The sequence below is a fragment of the Stigmatopora argus genome, chromosome 11 (assembly GCF_051989625.1).
Source record: "Stigmatopora argus isolate UIUO_Sarg chromosome 11, RoL_Sarg_1.0, whole genome shotgun sequence".
In the NCBI taxonomy this organism is placed as follows: Eukaryota; Metazoa; Chordata; class Actinopteri; order Syngnathiformes; family Syngnathidae; genus Stigmatopora; species Stigmatopora argus.
Genome location: NC_135397.1, coordinates 18,195,192 through 18,212,282, shown reverse-complemented (window position 1 = coordinate 18,212,282; position 17,091 = coordinate 18,195,192). Strand labels below are relative to the sequence as shown.

General features: G+C 42.8%; 1 protein-coding gene across 8 annotated transcripts in view; it reads left to right on the top strand.

Annotated features, from left to right (window-relative positions):
• zswim8 (zinc finger, SWIM-type containing 8) overlaps window positions 1-17,091 on the top strand; it is a 241,622-nt gene that overhangs the window by 69,201 nt on the left and 155,330 nt on the right. For 7 of the 8 annotated variants that reach the window (XR_013303934.1, XM_077613656.1, XM_077613654.1 and 4 more), the window contains exons 9-11: window positions 1,319-1,494; window positions 3,984-5,190; window positions 10,382-10,513. Coding sequence is in view for 7 of the 8 variants with exons in the window: in XM_077613656.1 (XP_077469782.1) it covers window positions 1,319-1,494; window positions 3,984-5,190; window positions 10,382-10,513 (1,515 nt within the window). In the remaining variant the exon portion in view is untranslated. The remainder of the gene's footprint in view (window positions 1-1,318; window positions 1,495-3,983; window positions 5,191-10,381; window positions 10,514-17,091) is intronic. The other variant, XM_077613657.1, reaches the window with a different exon arrangement.

Genomic DNA, 17,091 nt, shown 5'->3' with positions numbered 1-17,091 from the left:
TTATCCTTTGAGGACTTTTAATAATGTTTCTCAAATGCACAAGACAAACGTCATCAAAGTGGCCATGTCTAGTGAACACTTTTTCAGGATGTTTTTTCCACGAAGTCGGAAAGTGCGTTTCTCCCCAGTTTTTTTTTCTTCTGATTTGTGCTGTTGTGATGGTGGCTGTCACCTCCTCGGCTGCCTTCACGTTGTATTCCTCATGTATTGCCGAGCGTAGCATTTAGTCATGCGTCCGTTTTGATGCACATCGACCAACTAACTCGTCAACGTCCTTATTACTGACAACACGGCCAATCGCCTGCCCCCGCAGCACGATTTAACCCACCCTCGGCTGCCGTTCAGGTGGAGGCAGTCGGCTACAGCTTCCCCAAGCATAAATAAGTTTAAGCAATGGGTTAAAGAAAATGGACGGTTGTAGTGAGACAGCCAATGAGAGCCCAGTATATAGTGGAGTGAGCTTTTAAAGCGAGAATCAATCCGTGACAATATTTTCAAAATAAAATGACGGATAAGGAATGCATGTACTTTTTGTGGGTTTTCGTAACTTGGAAATTTATCTTATCTCGAGGCACTCATTTGAATATAAAAAGCTTTCGTAACCTAGAAATTTCGCACCTAGAGGCATTTGTAAGTAGAGGTATGACTATTTCTTTATCCTGCCTGACCTGACAAAATTCAGATTTAGCCTGATTTGTCTTCAGAAATTGTGACCAAAACGTGTTTTTTCAGTGTATGTAAACTTCTGACTTCAACCATATCTCTGTGATTTAAAATAATTAAATAAAACTAAATTGTAAGAACAATTAAAGTTAGAGATAAGCAAAACCAGAACATGTAAATCACCCAAACCTCATTTGCATCCATAAAAGGTTGAAGAGATCATATTTATTTTTTGGGCCAGCCTAGGCTTGGTGTTATGAGGTTGTATGAATTCCTACACTGTCTAAAGCTCTGTGTAGCACAAAATTTAAATTTGTGCGTAATTTTTCCTACTACATTAAAATAGAGCTCTCTACTGTCATCCTTCACCACTTCGTGGCTTCAGGACATCGTGTTTTTTATATTTAGTATCCAAATAAAAAATGTGCATAAAAATGTCAAAATTCACGGTGAAACTCGCAAGCGGAAGACAAGACATGAAAAATGGTCAAAGTCAGGGCACCACTTCCTTTTTGGCGCTGAGTGTATCGCTCTATTTCTTTCTACTTTTCTTGTAATTAACTTATAATGTGCAATTTTGTCATAACTATTTTAGAACTCAAACATCTTTGTGGTGTTTTGTTTATTTATTTATTTATTTATTTTTTATTTATAGATCATCAGCTGGTGGTATAGTGTCCGGACGTCTGCATCACACAGCAGTGCCAGTGGACACGCTGGACGGAGCAATGGTCAATCAGAATTAGCAGCTCATGCTTGTGCCAGCATTTGCGACGAAATGGTGACATTGTGGAAACTAGCAGTGCTAGACCCCACAATGAGCCCCTGCAGGTCAGATTCACTCCTACATTTTCTTTGTACAATGTGTACTATGTGTGCATATACATACATGTGTGTATGTGTGTATATATATATATATATATATATATATATATATATATATATACACACACACACACACACACACCGAACTGGAGAGAATAAAGCCGCTGCGTCAGTGCGCGCCGCAATCTATGAACTATCTATGAATTTCGTCACACGCAGTTTCTGGGTGTGATGACAAGTAGGCTTTTTGTGTTGTTGATAATGACGACAGGGCCTATGTCCGATTATTATTATTATTATTATTATTATTATTATTATTATTATTATTATTATTATTATTATTATTATTATTATTATTATATACATATACAGTGGTACCTCGAGATACGAGCTTAATTCGTTCTGGGACTGAGCTCGTATGACGAGATTCTCGTAACTCGAGCGGAAGTTTCCCATTGAAATGAATGGGAAACAAATTAATTCGTTCCAACTCTCTGGAAAAAACACCAAAAACAGGATATTGGATTGGAAAAAATGTTTTATTTCTTATAATTCGCCATATATTGACAAAGTAATAAATAACGAGTGGTTTGATAGTAATAATGTGTTTAATAGGAGTAAAATTAGACACATTTCGCGGAGGGTAGAGACAGCGGCATACACGGAGGGGGGGGGGGCTGTTCGGGGGAACTTTATCCACGGCAACGCCGCACTCGTGTAAAACATGTTTTATTTCTTCTAATTCGCCATGTATTGACAAAGTAATAAATAACGAGTGGTTTAATAGTAATAAAATGTGATGTGTTTAATAGAAGTAAAATTAGACGCATTTCGCGGAGGGGAAGGGAACGTCACACACGGAGGCGGGGGGGGGCTGTTCGGGGGGACTTTATACACGGCAACGCCGCACTCGTTAAAACATGTTTTATTTCTTCTAATTCGCCATGTATTGACAAAGTAATAAATAACGAGTGGTTTAATAGTAATAAAATGTGTTTAATAGAAGTAAAATTAGACGCATTTCGCGGAGGGGAAGGGAACGTCACACACGGAGGCGGAGGGGGGGGTTTGTTCGGGGGGACTTTATCCACGGCAACGCCACACTCGTGTAAAAGATGTTTTATTTCTTCTAATTCGCCATGTATTGACAGAGTAATAAATAACGAGTGGTTTAATAGTAATAAAATGTGTTTAATAGAAGTAAAATTAGACGCATTTCGCGGAGGGGAAGGGAACGTCACACACGGAGGAGGAGGGGGGGGTGTTCGGGGGGACTTTATCCACGGCACTCGTAAACGAACAAACAAATTTAAATTAACTTGGATTAATATATACAGACACTCAACGTTTAATGTAACTTCACACAAAACGGAATTCTAATTTAGTTTTAATCTTTTTTACCTTTGTAACGGGTTGGCCCCACCCCGACGTTCCGCCGGAGCCTTCAAAACGAACACATCAAGAGTTGTTTGGAACTTGCCGCTTCCCCGTGTCTGATTACCGAGTGTACATATATTCCAGATCTTTTCTTTGCAAAACTCTGCCGATCCATTGTTGTTTACCTGGTATGTAAATGTAGACCAAAGTGGGGGGAAAAACGGGTATGGAAATGCTAAGTCCGCCCAGTGCTCGTAGAAAGATTTTATACACGAAAGAGATGCAAAAAAAAGACAGTGCCATGGCCACCTGGCTTGGTCTCATCACGAAATTTTGACCGCATCACGGGCGAATTATTCGATCGAAATTTCCGTCGTAAGGCGAGAATTTTGTATGACGAGCGGTCATATGACGAGGTACCACTGTATATATATATATATATATATATATATTAGTTTATCGTTGAAAATTCTAGACATTACATTTTTGACCCATTTTTGACACATTTGTGTATAATTTTCGGAATATTCCAAAAATTATTCACACAAATGTCCTCACAATAGGATAACGCACGACCACTTGCCAATGAGTAGTACATATAACTCGTATTAGCGATCGCCTCGCCATTCGCAATGACTAACGGAAAAAGAACACTGAAAAAATGCACGCACACGGAGACATTACAAGAGGTAGTTGCGACCAGAGAGCCATTACACGAGGGAGTTGCGGGGAAAGAGGCAGTGCCCATGACGTTCTTATGAGCAGCTTCTCGCGTCCGCTGTCTGCTCGTATATCAAAATTTTTCTCGTATCTCGAGATAAATATTTTCCCGGAATTTTACTCGTATCTCAAATTTCTCGTATGTCGGGGCCACTCGTATGTCAAGGTACCACTGTATGTGTGTGTGTATGTGTGTAAATGTGTGCTTGCGTTCATGTGTATGTTTGTATATGTGTATATAAAAAACTATTTCTCAGGGATAGGTGAATATTTCAGTTAACCACTTTTGAACAAGGGATTTGTTAAATCATCTTTAAAATCTCAAACTGTCAAATTTGCATGCCACACTCCCTTTAAGATCAATTAAGTGTTAAAAGGTGTTTTACGATCTCTTCTAGGCGTCTGGAACTTGCACGTAACTTGAAGAGCTGGCACATCCAAGTTATAGAAATCGTGAAACGTGGGCAACATCGCAAGTCCCTGGATAAGCTTTTCCAGGGCTTCAAACCTGCTGTAGAGTCCTGTTACTTCAACTGGCAGATGTCTTACCCTCTGGAGGGCATCACATACAGCAGTGCTGAAAGGAAGAATGCTAGCTTCTGCTGGCCAAACGGAATGCAGAAACAAAGTAACTCTTTAGTAGGTGTCGGGGAACTTACTGAACCAGGACGTGCAAATTTTAAAAACAGAAGGGGCAGTCAGTCTTTACAGGAAGAAGTTGTAGTGAGGCCAAAAGAAACTGTGATAACCAAAAAGAAGGCTTTCTCGGTGACTAGAGGGGGAACTATGTTGGTTCGTCTGGGAAGTGGTCTTTCATTGTCTCTGGATGATGGAGGAGGGAAATGTTTCTACAAAGGACCAAATGGTGCCTCTTGTGGCAAAATGAAATCGCTAAAAGGTATAGGGAAGGGGGGGGTCGTAGGGGGTTGTAAGCATGTCAATGCGAAACAAAGAACCAGCAGTGAGGATAGCTCTCTGGAACCAGATTTTGCTGAATTCTACCTTGACGATGGATATTGTTTGGCACTTGGGGCTGAAGCAAGCAACACATTTGAATTCATTCCACCAGCACCAGAGATGTTTCCTTCTTCTAGTTCACTGATACAAGACTCGTGTAGTAATGCATACAGGAGTAGCAGGAACAAAATATTGGATCATAAACATATTAATCAGCCTGGAAGTAGCTGTCCTGCTGTAGAGACTGTAACATCCACCAAGACTTTGAAAGAAACTGAAACAAGTGTTACTGATGTTTGTAGTCGATTAGAGGATTGGCCAGAACAGGAGATGCCCTCAGAAAAAGTAGATGTGAACTCGGTTAATAATTACCAACCATTACTCAGTTCATGTAATAATTCATTTTCAAGCACATTTTCCAAAGGTATTGAGGGGATTGCTGGAGCAGCATTAGATATTCAAGATGTTTGTGGAATTGCTCAACACAAAGTAGAACATGCGGTAGGACAATTTGTTTGTGAAGATGACTACCAGGTTTACCACCCTGCTATAATTGAGAGAACACATCAACAGCTGGTTGATATCCACCAGGAAGAACCAGACATCTTTGCAGGGATAAAACCACTACAGCAGGAGGGGCGCATGGAGGTAAGTTAAATTACATTATTTACAAGAGAGATGATGAAAGTAGAGTCATTCAGTCATGTCACATTTGCAGTAGTGTTCAAAATAATGACATTCCAATGTGTCTACCAAGATTAATCGATGTTTTAAATATCATTTTCATTCCAACTTGCCAAAAAGTCATCAGTAGCTGCTGTAGTTTCTCAGAAACCAATCGGACTCAGCATTCATGATATACCCAGGCTCTGCTATTTTGGTGTCTTACCTATTGATTGCGTACCAGGGATCATGGATCGGTTTGGATATGTTGCCTTATGCTGAGGAGAACATACCTTGGAAATGTCCGTTTCAACAAGATAATGACCCCAAACATACTAGCAAGCATGAAAAGGCTTGCTTCCAAACCAACAAATTGCATGTAATGGATAGGCCAGACTGTAAAGGACCTAATTCAAGATTTTTTTTTACTCTCTTAAACAGTGTTATGATTTCATTAATAAGATTTCTGTAAATGTATATATGTACATGTCCAAATTCCCTGCGTGACTTTTACTGTGAAGGTCACAAACTTAAAAGCAACCGCTGACGCGTGAACGACGAAGGAGTTTGTTAGTCTTGTATACATCTTAGCACCGGCAAAAGCGACACCATTTATCTCAGTGGTTGGATTTTTTACAAAGGAACGGAATATAATTAAACGAACTGAAAACCATGAGTCAGGACTTGATCATCTTTCAGTTGGTACGCTACAGTGAGAAATTGACCCGCACCTGCTTGTTCGAGCTGCTGACCTACGGAAGGAAAGGAAACGACAGTGAGTTGCAGGCAAGTGTGGTGGTCAAGGAAAACAGTAACATTAAAGACTGTACTACTAGCTAACAAAATGGATGCCATTAAAGAACTGAGAATTAAGTTACAAGTACAAATAGATGATAGACGGTTGCTAAATGAAGAATGTGAAACTGTGTCCAGACAAGTATTTAAGGAACAAATTGAAAGCAAAGAAAAACGGCTAACCGAACTTCAAGGCGAAATTGAAGATGATGGAGATGCAGAGCTACTGCTAAACATGCCTCGTCGCACAGAACGCCATTCCAATCCAGGAGCAATATAATGAGAAGGCAGATGAGAAGGACGCAGCTAGCATTCCAACAGCGAAAATAAAAGAAATGCTGGAGAAATTTCAGGAACTTTCTGGCTTTCTGGCAACATCCCAAAAATGTCTTCACTGGTCGTGCGATCGCCCATTTTGATGACGTTTGTTCATTGCACTATAGAAACCTTATTAAACGTCATCAAAGGCAATTGTCTTTGGATTGGGTTTTTTTTCCATTCAAAATGGAAAACATCATGCAATGGGCTGTTTTTCTGCAAAGGGACCAGGACGACTGATCTGTCTAAAGGAAAGAATGAATGGGGCCATGTATCGAGAGATTTTGAGTGAAAATCTCCCATCAGCAAGGACATTGATGATGAGACGTGCCTGGGTCTTTCATCGTGACAATGATCCCGAACACAGCCAGGGCAACAAAGGAGTGGCTTTGTAAGAAGCATTTCAAGGTCCTGGAGTGGCCTAGCCAGTCTCCAGATCTCAACCCCATAGAAAATCTGTGGAGGGAGTTGAAAGTCTGTTGCCCAACGACAGCCCCAAAACATCACTGCTCTAGAGGAGATCTGCATGGAGGAATGGGCCAAAATACCAGTAACAGTGTGTGAAAAGCTTGTGAAGAGTTAGAGAAAACATTTGGCCTCCGTTATTACCAACAAAAGGTACATAACGAACTTTTGGTATTGACCAAATACTTATTTTCCACCATGATTAGCAAATAAATTCTTTAAAAATCAAACAATGTGATTTTCTGTTTTTTTTTTCCACATCCTGTCTCATGGTTGAGGTTTACCCATGTTGACAATTACAGGCCTCTCTAATCTTTTCAAGTTGTATAACTTGCACAATTGGTGGTTGACTAAATACTTATTTGCCCCACTATTCGTTTAGTGATGCAAAGAGATGGTAAATTCTAGAAATAAAAACGTTTTTACAAAATAGTTTTAAGTTATGAAGTCAATGATAGATTTTATTTTAAACTCCTATTAACTAATTGCCAAATTGCACAGCCTTAAATGTTCTGTAGTCAAACTAAAAATAAAATAAAACTGGATTAGGGAAAAGTTAAGTTTCTTTTAAGAACCCTGACAAATTTGACTCAATTAAAAAAAAAGATCAGTACAGAGAGTAAGGCTTTAAAAAAGGACAATTCAGCCAGTCCCTTCTGTAGGTGTCGCTATTGGCGGTGGTTAAGCCACACCCATCCCCTGTGCCGGCTGTCAATCTAATGTAGCTGCACTTGCCTCAACTTGCATTTTATTTTTTTCTCATGAAGGAATTAATGTATGAATGTTTCCCCCATATGCAACGGTGTATGTTTGAACCATCAGAGCCAAAATCCAATTCTGAACCAGAAGACATACACAGATGATATTTATCAACAGTGCTCTCAGTCTGCAGCAGCATGGTATTGTAAATCGACAACAATCTTGGCAGCTTTGTCAGATTTGTCAGATTTTCAATAATTTATTAAGAATTAAAAATACACATCACGACTACTGTCCACACTAGCTGATGCGAACAACAACCCCAAAACCAACAGAAAAATTGAAAGCTTACGTTCAACTGTCCTCTCCCTCTCTCTCCTTACTCACACGGTGCATTTAAGTACAACATCTAGATACGACTTCTACATTAAAACCAGATTCATTGCAGTATTGTATCCATCTTTTTTTTATTTGACCTATACACAGTTGAGGAAAGCATACCAGTATCGATAATTCACAGACATATTGGGCAATACAGTAATCCTTGGAATATTTCGGATAATGTAGACCAGACCCTGCAATGATCGAGAAAACATTTTATTTATCAGCATACGGAGCTCCTCTGTGCAACAAGACGCGTGCATCCAGAGGTGAAGAGCGCTCACGTACTCCCTCTAACCACACAGCGGAACCGATTAACATGGATCCTACATGGTGAATTATGTATAAATAAAAAATAAAAAAATGCCACAATGTAGATTCATTTATGCTGCAATGGCATGCATGCTACGCCTTTAGCATCTCAAGGAACGTCAATATTTAGGAGGCATTTTCAACGGAGACTCAAAGTCCAAACAAAGCAGGAGAAGGCTCGGCGTACTCTTTCTCCAAAAGTGATGTGCGCGACGCGAAATTCACTCTCAACAAAATGGGAAATGGTGTGCGTGTGTTTGTGTGTGTGTGTGTGCGTGCGTGTGTGCGCGTGCGTGCGTGCATTCATGTATATACAGACGCTCCCCTACTTACGAACGGAATTGGTTCCGAGCGATTGTTCATAAGTTGAATTTGTTTGTAAGTTGATTCAGTGCTATACAGACGCTCCCCTACTTACGAACGCAATTGGTTCCGAGCGATTGTTCATAAGTTGAATTTGTTTGTAAGTTGATTCAGTGCTATATTTTGTATTATAATTTATGTTTAAGGCCGATATAAGTATATTGAAGGTTTATATAAGTGCATTTGTATGTTTAAGCCTTGTATAAGTAACACACATTGGTTTGTACTGATTTTTTTTTTTAATAAAATGGAGAGAATATGTACAGTACTGTAGAGAGAGAGAGATTTATGTATTAGAAACTGGCCAAAAGAAGCGACCTAATGACAATTGCACAGTTTTCTTCTTTTTTTTCATCATAAATGATGAGGTAGCACTGTATGGCATCATTCAATTGATTTGCAAACTTTGTGCAACGTTCAATATTTGGGTCCTGCTGCTCGATCTTTCTGTTTATAAATGGTACTGAATGTGCAACGCTCACCACTCTCACGCGCATCAAGCTTCGTTATTATTGCCACTCGTTTCAAATGACATGGCTTGCCTCTTCCTTGCAACTCCCTCAATAGAAGCCTTTAGCTTGTTACCAACTATATTCAATATTGGATGCATGAGATATTTAATGATACAAATGAAAAAGGTTCTTTGCACACTGGAGATACATTCACGCACTTCCGCATTGCAACGAAGAAGAAGGTAGATGCTGGGTGAGCTGAGCTCTCACAGCGCCAGGCGTCGGTATTAGCGGCGGAAAGAAGTACTACTCCGAAAAAGGCGAAATACAAAATTGGACTTGCGAACATTTTTGGACTTAAACGCAATTTGCAGACATGTTCGTATGTACCGTTGTTCGTAAGTTGAATGTTCGTAAGTAGGGGAGCGTCTGTATTTTGTATTATAATTTATGTTTAAGGCCGATATAAGTATATTGAAGGTTTATATAAGTGCATTTGTATGTTTAAGGCTTGTATAAGTAACACGCATTGGTTTGTACTGAATTTTTTTTTTTTAATAAAATGGAGAGAATATGTACAGTACTGTAGAGAGAGAGATGTATGTATTAGAAACTGGCCAAAAGAAGCGACCTAATGACAATTGCACAGTTTTCTTCTTTTTTTCATCATAAATGATGAGGTAGCACTGTATGGCATCATTCAATTGATTTGCAAACTTTGTGCAACGTTCAATATTTGGGTCCTGCTGCTCGATCTTTCTGTTTATAAATGGTACTGAATGTGCAACGCTCACCACTCTCACGCGCATCAAGCTTCGTTATTATTGCCACTCGTTTCAAATGAAATGGCTTGCCTCTTCCTTGCAACTCCCTCAATAGAAGCCTTTAGCTTTTTACCAACCATATTCAATATTGGATGCATGAGCTATTTAATGATACAAATGAAAAAGGTTCTTTGCACACTGGAGATACATTCACGCACTTCCGCATTGCAACGAAGAAGAAGGTAGATGCTGGGTGAGCTGAGCTCTCACAGCGCCAGGCGTCGGTATTAGCGGCGGAAAGAAGTACTACTCCGAAAAAGGCAAAATACAAAATTGGACTTGCGAACATTTTTGGACTTAAACGCAATTTGCAGACATGTTCGTATGTACCGTTGTTCGTAAGTTGAATGTTCGTAAGTAGGGGAGCGTCTGTACTGTGATCCTTCTTCTCTACCTCTATCTCTATCAGACATTTTGGTAATATTGACTGACCTGAAACAGGAAAGGTTTTGTCCGATTTGACTTGAGACAGTAGGACAAAAATGAAACGTGTAAACTGGGTTCAACCGTATATAGTATTCTCTTGGAATATGACACAAAATGACACATTATTGTTGTTTTGAATAGGTATTGTTTGCATGTGCTGAGGCTCTGCATGCTCATGGATACAACAACGAGGCATGTCAACTGGCTGTTGATCTAGCACATGAACTTCTGGCAAACCCTCCAGACTTAAAAGTGGAACAGCCACAGACAAAGGTAAATTTCGCAAGTTTAATAACGTAAACTGTTGTGTTATTCTGATAATCTTCTATAAATTTCGTACAACTGAAAATAATTAAACAAATCCATTTGAGCTCTTCTTTTTGGTAGCCATAAGGGACATACAGTGGGGCAAATAAGTATTTAGTCAACCACCAATTGTGCAAGTTCTCCTACTTGAAACCAATCATCAGAGACAGAAAGGGAAAAAAAAGAAAAGAACATTACATCGTTTGATTTTTAAAGAATGTATTTCCAAATTAGAGTGGAGCCTACAAACAAGCAAGATTTCTGGCTGTCAAAGAGGTCTAACTTGTTCTAACGAGGTCTCCACTTGTTACCTGTATTAATAGCATCTGTTTTAACTCATCGGTATAAAAGACACCTGTCCACAACGTCAGTCTCTCACACTCCAAACTCCACTATGGCCAAGACCAAAGAGATGTCGAAGGACACCAGAGACACAATTGTAGACCTGCACCAGGCTTGGAAGACTGAATCTGCAATAGGTAAAACGCTTGGTGTAAAGAAATCAACTGTGGGAGCAATTATTAGAAAATGGAAGACATATAAGACCACTGATAATCTCCCTCGATCTGGAGCTCCATGCAAGATCTCACCCCGTGGCGTCAAAATGATAACCAGAACGGTGAGCAAAAATCCCAGAACCACACGGGGGGACCTCGTGAATGACCTACAGAGAGCTGGGACCACAGTAACAAAGGCTACTATCCGTAACACGATGCACCGCCAGGGACTCAAATCCTGCACTGCCAGACATGTCCCCCTGCTGAAGCCAGTACACATCCAGGCCCGTCTGCGGTTCGTTAGAGAAAATTTGGGTGATCCAGAAGAGGACTGGGAGAATGTGTTATGGTCAGATGAAACCAAAATAGAACTTTTTGGTAGAAACACAGGTTCTCGTGTTTGGAGGAGAAATAATACTGAATTGCACCTGAAAAAAACTACCCACTGTGAAGCATGGGGGTGGAAACATCATGCATCGGGGCTGTTTTTCTGCAAAGGGACCATGACGACTGATCTGCGTGAAGGAAAGAATGAATGGGGCCATATATCGAGAGATTTTGATTGAAAATCTCCTTCCATCAGCAAGGACATTGAAGATGAGACGTGGCTGGGTCTTTCAGCACGACAATGATGCCAAACACAGAGCCAGGGCAACAAAGGAGTGGCTTCGAAAGTAGCATTTCAAGGTCCTGGAGTGGCCTCGCCAGTCTCCAGATCTCAACCCCATAGGAAATCTGTGGAGGGAGTTTAAAGTCCGTGTTGCCCAACGACAGCCCCAAAACATCACTGCTCTAAAGGAGATCTGCATGGAGGAATGGGCCAAAATACCAGCAACAGTGTATGAAAAGCTTGTGAAGAGTTACAGAAAACGTTTGGCCTCCGTTATTGCCAACAAAGGGTTCATAACAAATTATTGAGATGAACTTTTGATATCGACCAAGTACAGTGGTACCTCGTCATACGACCGCTCGTCATACAAAATGCTCGTCTTACGGGGGAAATTTCGATCGAATAATTCGCCCGTGATGCGGTTAAAATTTCGTGATGCGACCAAGCCAGGTGGCCATGGCATTTTTTTTTTGCATATCTTTCCTGTATAACAATATTTACGAGCACCGGATGAGTTATTCAGACCAGGAAACGCACAACGCGCATGCGCGGGGAAAAGAGGGCTTTCTGGGTAATGAAGTATACTCGTGCAGACAACGCCGACAGGCAATGGCACTCAGAATAAAACTTTTCCCACAATCAATACGTGGGTAAGCTCAGCTGCTGCATTTCCTGTTAATTTTATCTAATACGAAGAGTATTATATTACTTCTCGTTGGCTGCTCATAAGAACATCAGGGGCACTGGCTCGCAACAGCATCCCCGGTAGCAACTCTATGATAGGCGCCGTTCGAGGGGATGCAAACACAGATGCTACAAGCTAAAAGGAGCCGCTAGCCAGTGCCCCCGAAGCTCCCATGAGCAGCAGAGCGATCGCTGATAAAAGACTGCTGCTCGTTGGCTGCTCATAAGAACATCAGGGGCACTGGCTCGCAACAGCATCCCCGGTAGCAACTCTATCATTGGCGCCGTTCGAGGGGATGCGACCACAGATGCTACAAGCTAAAAGGAGCTGCAAGCCAGCGCCCCCGAAGCTCCCATGAGCAGCGGTGCGATCGCAGATAAAATACTGCTGCTCGTTGGCAAGTGATCGTGCGTCATCCGATTGTGAGGACATTTGTGTGCATCATTTTCGGAATATTTTGAAGGGAATAGTACGACAGCAAACGGCCCAGCAATAGCGAACGTGAGGGTGGAGTGTTTGTTCTGTTTACGAGTGCGTTGTGTGAAAAAAAAAAACGAAGCCCCCCGCCCCTTTTGTGTCCCTCTCCCCTCGGCAAAATCCGCCCAATTTTAGTTAGATTAAACACTTTATTTCTATTAAACCACTAGTTATGTGTTACTTTAATAGATGGGGAATTTGAAGAAATAAAACATTTTTCCAATCCAATATCCTGTTTTTGGTGTTTTTTCAGAGGGCTGGAACGAATTAAATTTTTTTCCATTCATTTCAATGGGAAGCGTCCGCTCGAGTTACGAGAACCTCGTCATACGATCTCAGTCTCGGAACGGATTACGCTCGTATGTCGAGGTACCACTGTACTTATTTTCCACCATGATTTGCAAATACATTCTTTAAAAATCAAACAATGTGATTTTCAGTTTTTTCTTCCACGTTCTGTCTCTCTTGGTTGAGGTTTACCCATGTTGACAATTACAGCACTCTAGTCTTTTCAAGTAGGATAACTTGCTCAATTGGTGGTTGACTAAATACTTATTTGCCCCACTGTAATTTACGCTTTCCTTTCATACACATATATATATATATATATATATATATATGTGTATGAAAGGAAAGCGTATATATATATATATATATATATATATATATATATATATATATATATATATATATATATATATATATATATATATGCCTTGCACAGTACAAGTGTGGAATAGCCCATTAAAAGAAAAGGGGTTCTAGCCTCTCAGGCGGATCGCTTTCTAACCTGGTAAAAATTTTCTCCTGTCCAGCAGGCTACCCCCTTCTTTCTCTCCTTTTGTTTTAGAATTCTTCCACCATGCAACGCTTGATTTATGTATTGTTCAAGAGTACCCGCTGGCCTATCTTCTCAATCCATTGACCAAGTAAATAATGTGAATGAGCATGGAGGACATTTTTTAGCTTCTACTGATAAACACCTCCCACAGTGTAATCTTCAGTCAATCCGCTGTTGGCTTTAAAACATGCCGTCATCCGAATTCTCTTCAAATGGTTCACCATATTTTTGCTTAGCTCTACGAATAGCTGTGTAATTTTCTCTTGTCTTAATTTTCTCCGTGGTTCCTTCAATAATGCCACGCGGTACTCGGACGATTCGCCGAAAGACATTTGGCCGACTGACGTTTGGCCGACGGACAGTTTGCCGAACAAACGTTACGGCGAAACGGGATTCGCGCGCTCGCCCCGCCCCCGGATCGTGTGTGTACATGTTTTTCAACCTCGGCCCGCGGGCCATTTACGGCCCGTTACAGATAACATTCATTTAGGAATAACAAGGGCATGTACTGATAAGGTAGGATAAAATAAAAAAATATAAAAAATCGGCAGCACATTGTAGTACGTTCTTGTATTTAGAAATATGTCCAGCGGGGGGCAGTACATGCCCTTGTTATTACTAAATGAATGTTATCTGTAACGGGCCGTATATGGCCCACGGGCCGAGGTTGAAAAACATGTACACTAGATCCGGGCGCGGGGCGAGGGCGCGAATCCCGTTTCGGCGAAACGTCCATTCGGCGAACTGTCCGTCGGCCAAACGTCCGTCGGCGAAACGTCTTTCGGCGAATCGTCCGGTCACGATGCCACGCACACTCAAATTTAGCTCACGGCTGTCATGATCTAAAGCCCCAAGATCAGTTTATGGATCCCAATCCCCCCTAATAGTGTGCCAATCGCCCTTTATTGCAGCCATCCAAATTTTCTGTGTTTCTCCCCCATTTAGCTCATAAGACCTTCGAATGTCTTCCATTTGTTGGACAAATTGCGCTACATTAACCTTGTGTGATGTAACGCCATCTACAGCTTTTTTCACGTTTTCCTGTGTTTTGTATATATATACAGAGCTGCCAACCTCCATCTACCCTATTTCTGGAGTATTTCCACGGTCAATGCGATTAATGCAAAATCAATATAAAATGCAAAAAAAGCATAGGACAATTTAAATCAAACTGTTATCATGATGTTTTTACAGTAATTGAAATATTGTGTTTTTGCAAACTGTTCAAAAAGTACAGCATAATGAAAATACGCTTATCTTTGTGCTTGGGTCCTCTACGTGCATCTTACAATCAGTAATTCCACCATGTCTCACACTGAAGTTGCACAAACATGTTTTTGCGGGGGGTTGCTGGAGCCTAACCCAGCTGACTTGGGCGAAAGCCAGACTACACCCTATACTGGTCGCCAGTCAGACAGAGAGACAAATGACCATATGCACTCACAATGAAACCACCACCAGCAGGAATTGAGCCCGTGCCTGCCTGCACCAGCCCGTGCCTGCCTGCACCAAGGTCAGTATCCGGGATCTCGTTCTTTCGGTCACGACCCACAGCTCGTGACCATAGATGAGGATGGGAACTTAGACCGACCGGTAAATAGAGAGCTCATTCTTCCCCATGACGGACCGGTGCAGAGTCCGCATCACTGCAGACGCCGCCCCGATCCGCCTGTCGATCTCCCGCTCCATTCTTCCCTCACTTGTGAACAAGACCCCAAGATTCTTAAACTCCTCCACCTGCGGAAGGACCTGGTCTCTGACCTGGAGAGGGCACGCCAACTTTTTCCAACTGAGGACCATGGTCTCAGATTTTGAGGTGCTGATTCTTATCCCGACCGCTTCACACTCGGTTGCGAATCGTTCCAGCGAGAGTTTTTAAAAAGGGGAACCACCATCCCCGGTCTGCCAATCCAGAGGCACTGTCCCCGATGTCCACACGATGTTGCAAAGGCGTGTCAACCAAGACAGCCCCACACCATCCAGAGCCTTTAGAAACTCCGGGCGGATCTCATCTACCCCTGGGGCCTTGTTACCGAGGAGCTTTTTAATCACCTCGGTGACTTCAACCCCAGAGATAAGAGAGTCCACCCCAGAGTCTCCGGCTCTCCTTCCTCTTGGGAAGGCGCGTCGGTGGAATTGAGGAGGCCTTCAAAGTATTCAGCGCACCGATTCACAACATCCCGAGTCGAGGTCAGCAGCGCCCCATCCCCACTATACACTGTTGTCGGTGCGCTGCTTCCCCCTTCTGAGACAAGCTCTCCATGGCCTCACCAAACTCCTCCCATGCCCGGGTTTTTGCCTACGACCAGAGACGCATGCCGCTTGGCCACCTGGTACCCATCAGCTGCCTCCGGAGTCCCATGGGCAAACAAGGCCCAGTAGGACTCCTTTTTCAGCCTGACGGCATTCCTTAGCGCCGGTGTCCACAAGCGGGTTCTGGGGTTGCCGCCACGACAGGCACTGACCACCTTGCGGCCTCAGCTCCGGTCTGCCGCCTCAGCAATAGATCCACTCGGACACAATGTCCCCGCCTCTTCCTGGACATGAGATAAGCTCCGTCGATGTTGGGGGTGGGAATTGAAACTCCTTCTGACAGGGGACTCTGGCAGGCGTTCCCAGCAGACCCTCACGAAACGTTTGGGTCTCCCGGGCCGCACTGGCATCTGCCCCCACCATCGGAGCCAACTCACCACCAGGTGGTGATCGGTGGACAGCTCCGCCCCTCTCTTTACCCAAGTGTCCAAGACATGCGGCCGCAGGTCCGATGATACGACCACAAAGTCGATCATAGAACTGCAGCCTAGGGTGTCCTGGTGCCAAGTGCACATATGGACACCCTTATGCTTGAACATAGTGGTGTTCATTATTGTCAATCCACGACAAGCGCAGAAATCCAACAATAGAACACCACTCGGGTTTCGATCAGGGGGGGCGTTCTTCCCAATCATTCCCCTCCAGGTCTCACTGTCATTGCCCACGTGAGCATTGAAGTCCCCCAGCAGAACAAGGGAGTCCCCTGAAGGGGCACTCTCCAGCACCCCCTCCAAGGACAAAAAGGGTGGGTACTCTGAACTGCTGTTTGGTGCCTACGCACAAAAAACAGTCGGGTCCCGTCCCCCCCACCCGAAGACGGAGGGATGCTACCCTCTCGTCCACCAGGGTAAACCTCAACATACAGGCACCGAGCCGGGGAGCAACAAGTCTCAACGCTCAGGCTCTTTCCCAACCAGAGCGATGACATTCCACGTCCCAAGAGCTAGTTTCTGCAGCCGGGGATCGGACCACCAAGGATCGATCCCTCCTTTGGCTGCCGCCTAACTGTCGGCGCACCCGACCTCTTTGGCCCCTCTCATAGGTGGTGATCCCATGTGAGGGGGAACCCATTTGTGTAGGCCCGGCCACCAGGCGCTCGCCATTGTGCCCCTCCTCCGGGCA